This window comes from Arachis hypogaea, chromosome 14 (assembly GCF_003086295.3).
Source record: "Arachis hypogaea cultivar Tifrunner chromosome 14, arahy.Tifrunner.gnm2.J5K5, whole genome shotgun sequence".
Classification (NCBI taxonomy): domain Eukaryota; kingdom Viridiplantae; phylum Streptophyta; class Magnoliopsida; order Fabales; family Fabaceae; genus Arachis; species Arachis hypogaea.
In genome coordinates this window covers 137166338-137182268 of record NC_092049.1, presented here as the reverse complement: position 1 = coordinate 137182268, position 15931 = coordinate 137166338, and the positions used below count along the sequence as shown (strand labels likewise).

General features: G+C 30.1%; 2 protein-coding genes across 14 annotated transcripts; both read left to right on the top strand.

Annotated features, from left to right (window-relative positions):
• The first annotated feature begins 563 nt into the window (after positions 1 to 563).
• LOC112740676 (glycosyl hydrolase 5 family protein) lies at positions 564 to 4459 on the top strand. The gene is made up of 3 exons (XM_025789276.3): positions 564 to 1170; positions 2292 to 2883; positions 4038 to 4459. The coding sequence occupies exons 1-3, from the start codon at positions 589 to 591 to the stop codon at positions 4457 to 4459; spliced, it is 1596 nt and encodes a 531-aa protein (XP_025645061.1). The 5' UTR covers positions 564 to 588.
• A 1279-nt stretch (positions 4460 to 5738) lies between these two features.
• On the top strand, positions 5739 to 10272 carry LOC112744478 (ATP-dependent zinc metalloprotease FTSH 3, mitochondrial). 13 transcript variants are annotated; one of them, XR_011871474.1, is made up of 8 exons: positions 5739 to 6042; positions 6143 to 6368; positions 6604 to 6732; positions 7265 to 7397; positions 7525 to 7838; positions 8407 to 8565; positions 8646 to 8811; positions 9540 to 10272. XR_011871474.1 is itself a non-coding variant. In XM_072215164.1 (7 exons), the coding sequence occupies exons 2-5, from the start codon at positions 6246 to 6248 to the stop codon at positions 8450 to 8452; spliced, it is 612 nt and encodes a 203-aa protein (XP_072071265.1). In that variant the 5' UTR covers positions 5739 to 6042; positions 6143 to 6245; the 3' UTR covers positions 8453 to 8565; positions 8646 to 8811; positions 9540 to 10272. The 13 variants fall into 13 exon arrangements, 5 of the variants coding, with proteins under 5 accessions (XP_072071265.1, XP_072071264.1, XP_072071267.1 ...); XR_011871472.1 differs by having other exon boundaries at positions 9525 to 10272; XR_011871473.1 differs by having other exon boundaries at positions 7232 to 7397.
• Positions 10273 to 15931: the final 5659 nt, after the last annotated feature.

Genomic DNA, 15931 nt, shown 5'->3' with positions numbered 1-15931 from the left:
TTAATAAAGAAGTAATTGTAATTTATATATTAAGAATAAATCAATAATTACTATTCTTAATTAATTCTTTCTTTTGATATTATTTTATAAGAGTATCTTATATAATGCACAATTAAAAATACAAATATTTCTCTATTCGAAAAAAAAAATATCTTAACAAAATTTTATGATATGATTAACTTTAATGTCAGTTAAAATAAAATTAGATTCAAAACAACTAATAATAATAATGAATATAAAATTTACTTTATAAAAGATATCATTTTATAATCACTTAAAGACTTTTTAATTTTGACAAATTTTTTTTGCTTTTGAACCAAATAAAAAAATACTTAAAAAAATAAATTTTTATAAATTTTAAAAAAAAATATATTTTAAATATAAATAAAAAATAAACATTTTCCGTGTATCGCACCTGCTACGTACATTAATTACGTACAAATAGAAGATGTTGATTGATGATAAAAAAAGAAAGTAATCAATGCCATTAAATATCAAAATAAAGTGTGTAGGAGTATTTATAATTGAATCTATACATTATATTTAAAAATCAAAACCCACCCTCTCCCCCCAAACAAAAGCTAAATAATGGCAAAATCTTCACTACTACTATTGATCTTCATAGTGTTACAAGCTGTGTTTGCATCATCACATTCATTTTCTTATCCTCTCTCAATCAACAATAAAAGGATTGTTGAAGAAAAGACAGGGCAACGTGTGAAGCTAAGATGTGCAAATTGGCCATCACACATGAGTGTAATGTTGGCAGAGGGTTTGCACAAACAAACTCTAAGCAACATTGTCACCAACATTTCTTCTTTTGGCCTTAATTGCGTTCGTCTCACTTGGCCAACCTTCATGTTCACTCGTTACTTTAATCAAACCATTTTACAAACCCTTGATGATTTGAAATTGGAAGAGATCAAATTAGGGATCATGAAGCATAACAATGATTTCTTGAACATGACTCATCCTCAAGCCTATGCTTTTGTTGTTAAACAACTTTTCAGTGCCAACATTATGGTTGTCGCCGACAACCACGTCAGCAAGCCGAAATGGTGTTGCGACAGCGACGACGGCAATGGTTTCTTTGGAGACTCAAGTTTTGATCCTGATGAGTGGGTGCAAGGACACACTTTGGCAGCTCAATTTTTCAAGAATTTATCTAATGTGAGTATCGATATTATTATTTATAACTAATTAATTAGAAGGTAACAAATGTTGTATTATTTATTAAAATATTTTTAGGGTAGATTATATTTTTTTTTTCCTAAAATTTTTAAAATTATCTTTTATGTTTAATTTGTTTCAATTTTTTTTCTAATGGTTCGAATATATTTCAATTATATACCTAAATATTGACACTGTTAATAAAAATACTGATGTGTATGTATTAACACATGGCAACCATCGATTAATGTGTATATAAGGTTGGGTTTGTTTATAGAAATAGGATGCTGAGATATGAATACAGAGACACAAAATTGTATTTGATAGAAGAGACATGGAGACATTGAATTAGTGTATTTTGTATCCAGAAAGGACATGAAGACACTAATAAAAGACACAACTTATTTTTTATTTTTTCTTTCATTATTCTTGTTAATTTTTTATAATTATATTTTTTATTATTATATTTTTTGTCTCAAATTTTTTGAATGAAAAAAATGTGAATAAATTAAATTTTCATAATTTGTTCTAATTTATCACCAAATAGAATATAAGAAGATAAAATTTTGTGTCTCTATTCTTTATATCTTATTTTCAGTGTCTTGTCTTATTCTGTTCTAGAAACAAACACAGCCTAAATGAGACGTTACATGTATTTATAAATATTGTAGACAAATAATTTTTAAATATTTTGTTTATCTTAACAATGATCGAATTTTAAGAAAATTAGAAAAAGTAAATGCGAGTCTAACAGCCTAATTAAGTAATTTTTATTAGTGAATTATATCTTTTTTTTGTTTACTTTTTATAAATGGAATATTTTTTCTTTTTCTTTTGATTGATTTGATTCTCATTTAATTTTCTTTTGTTCCCATTCTAAATTCTTCCGAATTCACAAAAACAATTCTATTTTCATAAATAGAATTATCTTTGTTTTTTTTTCTTTTAATTGATTTGATTCTTCTCTAATTCTCTTTTGTTTCTATTTTAAATTCTTTCCCTCACAAAAATAATTTTATTTTATATATATATATAAATTCTGATAGCATGAAACCAGGAATCACTTGTTCGAAATCAAGAATTGATAACTAATTTTAAATTGACATTATTGAACCCAATAGATCGTTGCAATTAGTTTGCGGAATGAACTTCGTGGGCCCAATCAAAATGTGGCAGCTTGGTATAGTAACATGAGACGAGCAGCATTAGCCATTCACCACCAAAACCCAAACGTGTTGATGATCTTCTCAGGTTTTTACTACGCATCCGATCTCAGATTCTTGAAGCAAACTCCATTGAACGTAGAACCAAAGAACAAGGTTGTGTTTGAGGCACATAACTACCCTTATTGGAACCCTAACTGGGGCAATAAATCAGCAAATTCTGTGTGTGCTTCAATGAAGAGTGATCTAGAGGAAAATGTCGGTTTTGTCCTTAGTGATGATGATTACGATTCACCTTTGTTCATAAGTGAGTTTGGGATGGATTTGATTGCAAGAGCACAGAGTGATGAGAGATGGTTGACTTGCATGTTGACTTTCCTTGCTGAGAGAGACATTGATTGGTGTTGGTGGGGATTGCAAGGTAGCTATTATTTGAGACAAGGGAATGTTGATGCTCCTGAAGTTTATGGTTTAAACAACTTCTATTGGAATGGAACAACTTACCCTCAATTCCGTAAGAGATTTCAGTTATTGCTAAACACACTTCAAGGTATGCCATACCATATTAATTATAAAGGATAAACTATTATTTTAACACGTTATAGGTAGACTAAATTTTAAGTTCATTCTTAATTTTTAAAATATTTTAATCAAAGTTAATATTCTTTTTTATTATGGTTATGCTACGTGAATATCAAAATTAGCCACTAAAGTCAGTCACTAGTATAAAGTACATATTTAAATACAAATACACATTGAAAATAAATTAAATTATACATATATTTATACACAAATACATTGATGGCCGATTTTAGCGACTGATTTTGGTGTACAAATAGCATTTCTCTTTTTTAAATTAAAGACAAAAATAGTCATTAATGATTATAGTAGCGATGACACATTACGGTGATTTAAAAATAAAAGTAATTTTAAAATAGATAATAAATCATTAAGATAATATTCAATCTAATCCTTCAACTTGCACACAAATTTGTTTTTAAAATTTTAATGGTTTTTATTTAATCCTCAAATTTTATGAGTGTGACTTTTGTTAGTCGCTGAAATAATTTTTTATACAGAAACATTAACAGAACGCTAACGTAAATAGTTGGATGCCACGTTGAACAGAGTCCAACTTCATTTTTGTTTTGACACTCAAATTTTTTAAAAATAAATTTGTAAGTAGTATTTATTAAAACCGTTTCTTCTAAAGCAAGTAATTTGACGTTGATTATGGGCTATTTGAATGCCAAAATAAAAATGATATTGATTTACAAGTTTCAGTATGACATTTAGTTATTCATGTGAACGCTTTGTTAATATTTTTGTGCTAAAAATTATTTTGGAACTAATTTGAGTCATCACATTTGCAACATTTGGAGACTAAAAAAAAAATTAAAATTTTAGAAACTAAATTAAAGTTTGCATACAAATTTAATGACTAAATTAAGTATTAATCTAAATTATTTAACAATACCATGTTATTAAATATTACAAAGTTAGTCATTATAAAAATCAAACAAGTTTGTGACGAAGTATCAAAAGAATTTTAAAATTATATTATTAGTGTATCAAAAATATTTTTTTTGAACTAATATTGATTTCAATTAATGTTATGCACGCCACAACACAAACTTAATGAACATATGGGTTTATTATTATTATTATTATTATTAGAAGTTTAATTAAGTTTAATTTGTACAGATCCATCTTCAAAGGCACCATATTCCCACATCTTATATCACCCACAAAGTGGGCTATGTGTGAAAGCTGATCAAAACTACAACCAAATTAGACTTGGTGATTGTAAAAAAGCAAGTGGGTGGAATCAAGAGGGAGACAAGATCAAATTGAATGGAGATCATTGTTTGAAATCTCTTGGAACAGAAGGTGATCCTGCTGTTGTCTCATCTGATTGCTCATCAAGTGACTTAAGTAGTTCTTGGAAGTTCATATCTCATTCTGGTTTGCATCTACAACACAACAATACTGGATTGTGCTTAGACAAAGATAGAAACTCATCAATATTAGTCACAAATAAATGCATTTGCGTTGGAGATGATACTGGGTGTTTGGATAATCCCCAGAGTCAATGGTTTCAATTGGTTCCAACAAATGTTGAATAATTATGTTGTTTTTATCATAATTATATGTTGCCATAGAGGCCATTATGTGGAGAACATTATCATCCTCCATTGGACGTTAGTGTTTTATTCATATTTATAAAAAATGAATACATTCATTCTCTTATCATTTATTAAGTGAAAATAGCCTAAAGTTAGGAAGTCATTATTTCATCACTTTAGAGGGAGTCTAATCCACGATGATAAACATTTTGAAAGAAAAACAATATCCAACATTTCAATAAAAGTTAATTTTAAATTTTGTATCCTAACTTTTAGTCTAAACTATCGATCGACTAGGTTTCTGTTCAGTTTGATCAATCGATTTATACCAATTTTACCAATTCTAAAATATTTTTTTTTATATAGATTTTTATACAAATCAAACCGCACTTTTCATTAATTTTTAATTCACCCGATCCGTTTGAATTGATTTTTAGAATCCTTGATTTATTCATAACACACATGTCACACACTTAAATATTGTAATTTTTTTTTCATATACGTTTTGTTAGAGGTATGATTATTTATATTAATTTTTTTTATCAACTTAAGCTTTAAAAATGAATGATTGTATGATATGGTATCAAAATTCTATGTCCAATCTTTGGTGAACCTCAAAAATAAAAAGAAATAACATAAGACAAATAAAAGAAGAAAATAAGACTTATGTAAAAATAATACAAACGCAAAAAAAGCTCTTACTTAAGAAGTATTAAAAATAGAGCCGATGGTTATCGTACAATATGTACAATGGAGGTTTAGGAAGTATTAGAGATATCACCATTAGTGTTACATTGTTTTGTCAGGTTATACTTTTGGGATGAGTGGTTTTGGATATGGTATTAGAGTTATAGATTTGAAAAGTCAAGAGTTCGATCCTTGGTGAACCCCAAAATTAGTTTAAATTTTTGGGATAAGTGACTTTATGATATAAGATGTTTATTATCCCTAATCATTTTATTTACACATTGTATGCTTAAGCCATTGGCTCCCTAACACTACCCTTAAAAATATAATCATTTACAGTATCTTCTCCTCTCAACTTAAACTTTTGGAATAAGAGATTTCATAATACATTTAAATAGTCTTTAAATCCAATTTCTTTTGTTTTTTTGTTTTTGGTTAGATAAATCCATGTCCTTATAACTAGTCATAGGATTATTGGGGCTCATGTTAATTTCCAAAATCTTCCACACAAAAGGAAGTATTTAAACAAACTACTCTAAATAAAAACCACGAGCAGCGCATGCACATATAGCTTCTAACAAAAACATCAATCGTTGTCTACAAAAGTTTTTTTCCTATACAATATCTTGGTAATATCTTTTCTCAACCAAAAGGGTGAAAGAATCATATTGCTCACTTGGCATGTCGACAAAACAAAAAGCTTAAACCACCGCGTCGTTCATGTTATTTTCGCTACCGATATTAACACACTTCCTCATTCTTTCCCGAATCCTTTGTTTAGATCTATCCAATTCACTCTTCACGCTTAATTCTTCTTCTTCCTCTGTCTGTGTTTTCTTCCAATCATGATTTTTTCAAGGATTGGGCGCTCACTCTCGCGCTCTTCACGGGCCAAAGTAAGAAACCTTCTCCCTTTTTTTTTCCCTCTTTCGATCCGAGTTCCGTTTGCACCTCAGAATATAGTGTAGAAGTTCCAACTTTGGATTTGGATTGCAGGAATATTTGCGCGGTGATGCGAAATTGGGAACCCTTCTCGGAGCTACGCGAACGAATGTGCATTCACAAGGAACAGAATTGGGATTAAGGTTTTTCAGGGGATATGTTGCTCATGCTAGAGCTCGTGGAAACGGAATCCTTTCCAGTTTGCCTGATTTTAAGTGTGTTCCGGCGAACCCTAAGATTCATTACCGGTTGTTTTTCAGCGAAAGATCTAAGAAGAATAGTAAGTTAGGGCTTTTGCTGTGCCATCTGTGTACTGTGTATTGTGGGAAGTTGATCATTGCAAATTGTGTGATTGGTGCACTAATATCAACTAATAATAGGTTAACAGTTGTTTAACTTTTTGTGTAGTTCTTATAGACTTGTAGATGCTCTTTTAATTTTTCTTTATTCTTCTTGGGTTTGGCGTATCGTGCTATAACTTTTGTAATGTGTACGTTTGCTCCTTCTAATTTCAGAAGAGTCAGAGACAAACAGAGATGATCATGGAAATGTTTACTTTATTCCCTTTAAGCAACTTTTTTATCTCTTCTTTGGTAATGGCGCTAATCACGGTTGCATGCTTTTATCGTCCTGAAGGGCAACAGGTAAGCATAGCTTTAAGCATATTACCAGTGCCTGTTGCTTGGTTTGAATTTGTTGGATCAGTGAAATTGGGTTGAGTTGAGAACTTGAGATATACAAATACCTGCTTTTCATTTGATGAAATCAGTGATTTCAAATGCATGAAAAGTTCACCATGTATTGCCCAGATAAGTGATACTTTTTGCCTCAATTGTCTTCATCTTTCAATGTATTGGGATACATGGAAATAGCAGAGCTCATAAAAACTGGTGCTATTTTATATCATGCATCACATTACGTTGTATGCTGAATTCTTTTGATGCTACATCAGTATCTTTTCTGAGACCTGCATTTTTTATATCATTAGGAGCCCTCCCTGATTCCTTGTCTTCTCCTTAGTCCTTATCCTCATTTGCATGCGTGTACCATTGGAAGTTTTATTTTCAGGGACTCTTATATGAAGCTCATTTAATTGATATACCCCTTACTGATTTTACTTGGTGAATTTCTCTATGGCTAAAGTTATTCATATGGGAAAAATGGTGTATCTGCTAGATGAGCTCTATGCTGCTGTCACCAACAGCTTGCTTGTATTGAAGCTCCATTTCAAGAATTTGGTCGTTGCAAGTCTTGAATTTTGTTTGAGCTGTGCAGTGCTTGCTATAATAAGGATGACTTTGCATGATTTGTAAGAAGAGATTACACCACTGTTCCTCCTGGCTATAAGATGGTTTTTTTGTGTCTGGTTTTGTTAGTTTCTTCTGTTTCGTTATATGATTTCGTGCTGACATCAAGAATAATTTGATTATGTGCAGATTAACTTTCAGGAGTTTAAATATGAGCTTTTGGAGCCACGTTTAGTAGACCATATTGTTGTGTCAATAAATAAGTCAATTGCCAGAATATACGTGAGGAATACTCCACGTAACCAAACAGACAGTGAAGTTGTCGAAGGAACCCTCCCCGCGAAGGGAACTGGTGGGCAGTATAAATTTTATTTCAATATTGGAAGTGTGAAATCTTTTGAGGAGAATTTAAAAGCAGCACAAGAAGAACTAGGCCTTGAACCCCATGATTATGTTCCTGTTACATATTCTTTTGAAGTGGATTGGGAGCAGGAGTTGATGAGGTATTGTCTTGCTTTGTTTTCGGTATCCTTCCTGTTACTCCTGGTCCTGCTGTATATGATAATGTCATTGTAAGGTGGACTTGGTGTTGGTGTAGACTGACTTAGCAATCCATTAGTCCAGATAATAAAATTTAACTTCCACAAGACAGCAATGTTGAGTCGTTTAACTCTTATGGCATTATAAGTTGAGTAGCAGTGTTACTAGTGTTAATCATAAGGGCGAAATCCTAAGAACTCAAGTAACACAAGTAATTGGTGCCTATGCAAGAGAAGTATTTCTCTGGATATATTTCCTATGTACCCTTTTAAAAGGATACTTTTATTGTGGAACTATAAATTAACGTGCACGCTTTTACTGGTACATTGTTAAAAAGATGTTGTGTAGTGCTACAGAAAAAGTTAGAGGAATTTGATCGAAACCGATAAATTCATGAACAAAAGAGAAGGATAAGATCGATACTCTAATACATAATAAGAATAAACTACCAAAACTGACCCTGAAAGATTTAAATGCTTACAAATCTGACCACGAAAGAGAGAAAACTAATTTGTAATCCCGTAAACGCAGTCGAACGGTAGCAGCAGTCTTTTTGGGTCTGCAAGTTCATGGATGAAGGGTGAGAGCAAAGTTGATGGCAAATGCAACTGTGGTATGGACGTGATTCTCCTTGAGTTTGGCACAGCTACTAATTCTGGGAGATGGGTTATTAGTTGTCCTCAATGGAAGGTACGTACAAGGTTAATCTATTTTTTTCATGGTGCTGGGGTTTTGTTGATACCTAGGGTTTATGTTGTTTTCATTTGCAGACAAAGGATTGCCAATACTTTGTATGAGATTGAAGGAGAATGAATAGGGTTGGCCAAAGCACTAATAGGAGCAAAGAAAGATGACATCCGTGGCACTGGAAATGCGAATGTGATTCGAGTAGCACTGTAGCAGAGGAGAAGGATATGAAGATTGTGATGAAGCTAGGTAATGTTACAGGGAGAATTCGTTCTATTAGATTGTGGCTTGCATTTCTATCGGTGGAGTTTTTGTTGTGTTTTACCATGATTTTGCTCTTATTTCAGGATGTAGTTGAGGCTTTCTGGGTTTAGAAATGAATGTTCTTGGGGATGGGTGTGTCTGGGTTTGGAGGCTGAGTATGTGTTGTTGGTAACAGTGTTTCTTTCTTGATATATGTACCCCTATGGCCCTATTCGATTTTAAAATTGACAGATGTAGACTTAGATGGTCATATATTTTCCTATTTATACCCTTATTTTAATTGTACTATGACATCGATGTAGTTTTCATGATATAACCTGGAATACGCAAATACAGATAGGGAAACGATAGTCAGAACCTAAGTAAACTACAGTACGTATAGACCATATGGGAAAGCCAACAACATTATAATCCAAGTAGGTAAATAGTAGTCATAACATAGCAAATGTCTTCAGTCTTCACAAAAGAGCTAGTTTTTGAACCCAAAATAAACATAACTATATAGCTAGTGTCTAGACCAACATAAGCATAACTAGTACTGGAACCCAAAATAAACATAACTATGTAGCCAATGTCTAGTTCAACATAAACATAACTAGTGTTTGAACTCAAGATAAACACATATTTTCATTCAACTCATTAGTTTGGTGTAGATTTGCTGCTTCCGCTTGAGAGTCCATTTCCTGATATATTTGCAGGTGGCCTAAATGCAGGTGATGGCCATCTAGCTGTAGATGAGCTTGCTGCTTGCCCCTATAGATGAAGTTGACATGAATTGTATAAACCTTGTGGTAGTTTCACGGCTAGCATGCTACATGGTTTGACAGCTCACTGTGGGCCTGATATGATTTGTGGATAGAGCAGCGTTCGGTGCGGCAGCCCTAGGAGCAGTGTTGGTAGGGCTAGGAGGTTGGAATCTTGTTTCAAGTGAACCTGGAGGCCTCCTATAGTTAATCTCCTATTGGGTAGCTTCTTATTTCCTCCACCACTTGTAGTGACATTTGTGGTGGGTGGCCTGGATAGAGGCGGTCTAATTGGTGAAGGCCGAACTACGGTCTGATTAGACGGAGCAGGTGGTGGGTTGGTAACAAACACATAACCAAAAACAGTAATTATCACTCCCTAAACTAATTATTCAACAAGAGACAAGTAAATGATATAACATGGACAGTTCAAACCTGTGATGCAGTATTTGAAGCATTATCATTGTAGCCCTCTGCTTCCGCTGCTTCCAACGTCTCCTCCCAGTACATCTCTTGTTGTAGTTCATCATCTTCATCTATATCCACTGGTGCTCCTTGAGGTGGTGACCCTCTGTTACCTGCCATAGCATTTTTCTTAACTTCCAAGTCTTTGCATTATGACCGTCTACAAATGAACATGAGGATGATTATTAATTATGATTATCCCAAAAAATTTGAATACAAATTAAGCAAATTACCTTTAGGCACTATTTGCAAGTGATCTGGCCGTATTTTCTCTTTGTTCTGTATGGATCAGGATTGGTTACAGGTGCATCTGACCTTGGGTCTCTCTTTTGTTTAGGACTATGGGCTGGTCTTTTATACACAGGTGATAAAATTGGAGCAATATTAACCTTTTCCCAAAACTCTAGGCTTAGAACAAGTTGGATCAGATACTCATATGTGGAGTTATATGCAGCAACAGTTAACCAATTATGTCCATAATCCTCTAGTCTACGATTTTAGTAGGCTAGTGCAGCACATGCATACTTGCATGGCAATCCAATCAATTGTCAAAAGCGACATGTACAAGTTCTTCTACCCAGGTGGACACTCACCTTTGATGGCAAGCACTGCACTTCGAAGACATCACCATTGTCATCTCCAGTAGGAATCGGACGCCACTTGTTAGTCTCTCTTTTCTCTCTTTCCAGTCTACTCTGCTGCACTGGTGTTAGCCTTCCAATATAAGCAACTAACTCTTTTTTGTTCCCAGCCAAGATTCTCATCACATAACAGCTTATCTCCTCTAGCATAGTTATTAAATATTACATAGGTAGTTATTATAAAATTGAGATTCACTTACAAGTTCAGAAACTAAATTGAGTATTAACTCTAAATCATTTAATAATACGATGTTATTAAATATTACATAGGTAGTCATTATAAAAATCAAACAAGTTTGTCTCAAAGATAGTAAAATTTTTTTGATTAATTATCAAAAGAATTTTAAAATTATATTATTAGTCTCTCAAAAATATTTTTTTTTTTGAACTAATATTGATTTCAATTAATGTTATGCACGCCATAACACAAACTTAATGAACATATGGGTTTATTATTATTGTTATTATTAGAGGTTTAATTAGCTTTAATGTGTACAAGGCACCATATTCCCACATCTTATATCACCCACAAAGTGGGCTGTGTGAAAGCTGATCAAAACTACAACCAAATTGAACTTGGTGATTGTAAAAAAGCAAGTGGGTGGAATCAAGAGGGAGAAGATCAAATTGAATGGAGATCATTGTTTGAAATCTCTTGGAACAGAAGGTGATCCTGCTGTTGTCTCATCTGATTGCTCATCAAGTGACTTAAGTAGTTCTTGGAAGTTCATATCTCATTCTGGTTTGCATTTACAAGACAACAATACTGGATTGTGCTTAGACAAAGATAGAAACTCATCAATACTAGTCACAAATAAATGCATTTGTGTTGGAGATGATACTGGGTGTTTGGATAATCCCCAGAGTCAATGCTTTCAATTGGTTACAACAAATGTTGAATAATTATGTTATTTCTATCATAATTATATATAGAGGCCATTATGTGGAGAACATCATCATCCTCCATTGGACGTTAGTGTTTTATTCATATTTATAAAAAATGAATACATTCATTCTCTTATTATTTATTAAGTGAAAATAGCCTAAAGTTAGGAAGTCATTATTTCACCACTTTAGAGGTAGTCTAATCCACGATGATAAACATTTTGAAAGAAAAACAATATCCAACATTTCAATAAAGGGAAATTTTATGGTGAGGACGTCGAAAATAAGCATGTGATATTGATGCTCCGTTTTAAATTTAGACGGTAACGCATATAAGTTTTATTGATTGTGGAGCAACTCTGAATTTTCGTTTTTTATTCTTCGCAAGTGAGATTAATGATATTGATTCATGATTAAATGTTCATGTATGAGGCATATTTGGGTCACATAAAAAAATTTAGGTAGTAAACTAAAGTGGAAGAGATGCTTTTTATAGAGTGTGGACTTTAGTAGCCGTCATTATTTGAAATAGAAGAGAGAGGAGACAGTCAAAAAATAAATTTTGGTTAGGTTGGACAACATAGTTTTTTATTCTACAAAATATAATAGACACAAATATAAATGATGACTAAAAGAGGGGGAAAACAAAGATCAAAATTTTAAGTTAAATAATTAAAAAGAATAAATAATAAATTTAACTGTCTTTTTTAACATATTTTTTTTAATATTACGTACATATAAGTTGATTTAAGTAAAATGAGAATATTTTACTTTTTTTTTACTTATTATAAATGTATCTAAGAAAATCTGTAAAACTTGTATCTTATCACATATAAACATGTTATAATATTATATTTATATTGTGTATTATATACTATTGTTGAGGTAAAAATTGTTCACATTTTACTATCAATTAACAATATTTAATATGACTGTGAAAAAAATATTAATATTAATATTCATATACTTTGTGCATGGATTTATGACACAAATAATTTATATGGCAATATAATTTAATTTTATATTTACACCAAATAGATAAATTTAAATTCAAGAAGTTTAAAATTTAGCTTATTAATTAATGAATATTTTGAACCTAATTATATTAAAATGATTATTATTATTTTGTAATATTTTATAACGGTGGTTGGTTTAATCTATTATATATTATTAAAATAATTTTTGTACTTAATAATGAAGCTAGTATGTCATGTTTGTAAGAGTGTTTTTAAATTATTCTTTTCAATATTAAATCAAATCAATTATAATAAATAAATTATAAAACTAATTGATTTAATCAATTCATATGGTTAAATAGTTTTTGGATAATATTCATTTTTATAATTTTAGTTAGAATAACAAAAAAATTTATTTTAATTAAAAGTTAAAGCTAATAATACTAATCGTCTCATAATCATAGTTACTTTATTTATCATACTCAGTTAGATTTTAATAAAATTAATTTTCTAATAACTATAAATAATTAAATAGTGGAAAACAATAATAACTACGTACTTTGAGGTACTCCGAGGTACTCCATTGTTTATTTTTAATTTTAAATTTTGTATGTATTCATATAACAAATTTATTTTCTTTAAGTTTTTTTTTTATCTTAATCTTATTTTTATCACTAAGATAAAATTTAAACCACAATTTCATCAGAAAGCTACAAAATTATTTTATTCAGAACTAATTTCTTTAAGTCTTTTTTTTATCTCAATCTTATTTTTATCACTAAGATAAAATTCAAACCACAATTTCATCAGGAAGCTACAAAATTATTTTATTCAGAACTAGTCGATCAGGATAACAACATCAGGTAGACGAATACTTCAAGATCCACCTAGCTGCTGTTCTTGGAGTCTGAATCTAGATGTAGGGCACCAGATAGACGAGAGTGTAGTTCAAGATCCACGGCCGCTTATGCTTGCTGTATTGTTGGATTCGCATCACAACAACTTTCGGTTCCTGTCACGGGATAATTTTCTCTTGTGAGTCTCCGCTGTGTTGCACCTTAAATTATACTTTTGTCTACCTATTCGGAATCCAGTTGCAGTAGCGAGATATTGTCATCTTTGAATGAAATCGTGGTTTGGATCTTATTTTAGCGAAAAAAATAAGATTAAGATAAAAGAAAAAGACTTAAAGAAAATAAATTTGTCATGTTAACGTATACAAAACCTAAAATTAAAAATTAACAATGGAGTACCTCAGAGTACGTGTTTATTGTTATTATTCACTAGTTATAGCTATTAAAAAATTAAATTTATTAAAACTTAACTTAATATGTTAAATAAATTAATCATAATTATGAGACAATTAATATTGCTAACTTTGATCTCAAATCAAAATAATTTTTTTTGTCATTTTAACTAAAGTTACAAAAATAAATACTATCAAAAAATTATTCAATTATATAAATTGATTAGATCAATTAGTTTTATAATTTATTTATTATAATTGATTTAATTTAATGATTGAAAAGAATAAATTTAAAAACACTTTCACAAGCATGACATACTAGCTTTATTATTAAGCACAAGAAATTAATTTTAATAATATATAATAGATTAAATCAACCACTATTATAAAATATTACAAAATAATAATAATAATCATTTTAATATAATTAAGTTCAAAATATTTATTAATTAAAAAACAAAATTTTTTACTTCTTGAATTCAAATTTATTTATTTGGTGTAAATATAAAATCAAACTATATCGTCATAAAAATTATTTGTGTCATAAATCTATACACAAGGTATATGAATATTAATATTAATATTCTTTTTGTTTTTTCACAGTCATAGTGAATATTGTTTATTGACCATAAAGTGTGAACAATTTTCACCTAGATGATTGCATATAATAGACAACATAAACATAATATTATAATATAGTTATATATGATAAAATACAAGTTTTGTACATTTTTTTAAATACATTCATAATAAGTAAAATAAAAAGCAAAATATTCTCATTTTATTTAACATAAACTACATCAACTTATATGTACGCAATATTAGAAAAAATTAACATGTTAAAAAATATAGTTAAATTTATTATTTATTCTTTTTAATTATTTTTTAAACTTAAAAGTTTGATCTTTATTTTTCTCCTCTTTTAATCATCATCTATATTTTTGTGTCTATTATATCTTGTACAATAAAAAATTATATTGTCCAGCTAAAACAAATATTATTTTTTGACTATCTCTTCTCTCTTTTATTCTAAATAATGACTGTTACTAAAGTTTAAATTCTAGAAAAAGTATCCCTTCCACTTTAGTCTACCACCTAAATTCTTTTAACTAGCTCAAATATATCTCATACATGAACACTTTTTTTTTGTATTATTTTTTTCTGGTGTTACCCATATATAAACACTTCATCACGAATCAATATCATTAATCTCACATTCTCACTTGTCAAAAAAGAAAAACGAAAACTCAGAGTTACTCCACAATCAATGAAACTTACATGTGTTACCGTCTAAACTTGACACTTAATATCAATATCACAAGCTTATTTTTGATGTTCTCATAAAAAAAAATTAATTTTAAATTTTTTAATTATTGTTAAATTTTTTAATTTTAATTTTTTTTATCCTAACTTTTAATCTAAACTATCAACTAGGTTTCGGTTCGGTTTGCTGATTGGTTTCTGCCGATTTTACCAATTCTAAAACATTTTTTATAGTTTCTTATGCAAATCAAACCGCAATTTCATTAATTTCTAATTTGACCGATTCAGTTCGAATTGATTTTTAGAACCTTTTTTTATTCATAACACACATATCACACATTTAAATATTGTAATTTTTCTCAATTTTTTATATACATTTTGTTAGAGATATGCATTTATATTGATTTTTCCTTTTAACTTAAGTTTTTGGAATGAGTGGTTTTACGATATGATATCAAAACTCTATGTTTAATTCTTGATTAATTCTAAAAATAAAAAAAATAGTATAAGACAAATAAAAAAAAATTCGTATAAAAATAATACAAATACAAAAGAAACTCTTGTTTAAGAAGAAATATTAAAAATATAATTATTTATGGTGTCTCATCCTATCATCTTAAATTTTTAGAATAAATAATTTCATGATACGTTTAAATAACTTTTAAATCCAATTTCCTTTTTTTTTTGGTTAGATAAATCCAAGCCCTTATGACTAGTCATAGGATTATTGGCGCTCATGTTAATTTCCAAAAGCTTTCACACAAAAGGAAGGGGCTAATTTTTTTTTATATTGGAGGAGTGTGTGAGTTGTGCTTGGTTATGATTTACACAGGTGTTAGACACAGGTGTGGGACAGGGAGAAATCGGACCGTCCGAGTTCTTTATTAAAAAATTCGATGACCACAA

Excerpts from the sequence above, each read along its gene's own strand:
- LOC112744478 (XM_072215164.1), top strand. The coding sequence starts at position 6,246 with ATGTTGCTCATGCTAGAGCTCGTGGAAACGGAATCCTTTCCAGTTTGC. Across the intron at positions 6,733-7,524 it reads ATCGTCCTGAAGGGCAACAG|ATTAACTTTCAGGAGTTTAA; the intron begins GTAAGCATAGCT and ends GATTATGTGCAG. Across the intron at positions 7,839-8,406 it reads TGGGAGCAGGAGTTGATGAG|TCGAACGGTAGCAGCAGTCT; the intron begins GTATTGTCTTGC and ends CCGTAAACGCAG.
- LOC112740676 (XM_025789276.3), top strand. The coding sequence starts at position 589 with ATGGCAAAATCTTCACTACTACTATTGATCTTCATAGTGTTACAAGCT. Across the intron at positions 1,171-2,291 it reads TTTTCAAGAATTTATCTAAT|ATCGTTGCAATTAGTTTGCG; the intron begins GTGAGTATCGAT and ends TGAACCCAATAG. Across the intron at positions 2,884-4,037 it reads ATTGCTAAACACACTTCAAG|ATCCATCTTCAAAGGCACCA; the intron begins GTATGCCATACC and ends TAATTTGTACAG.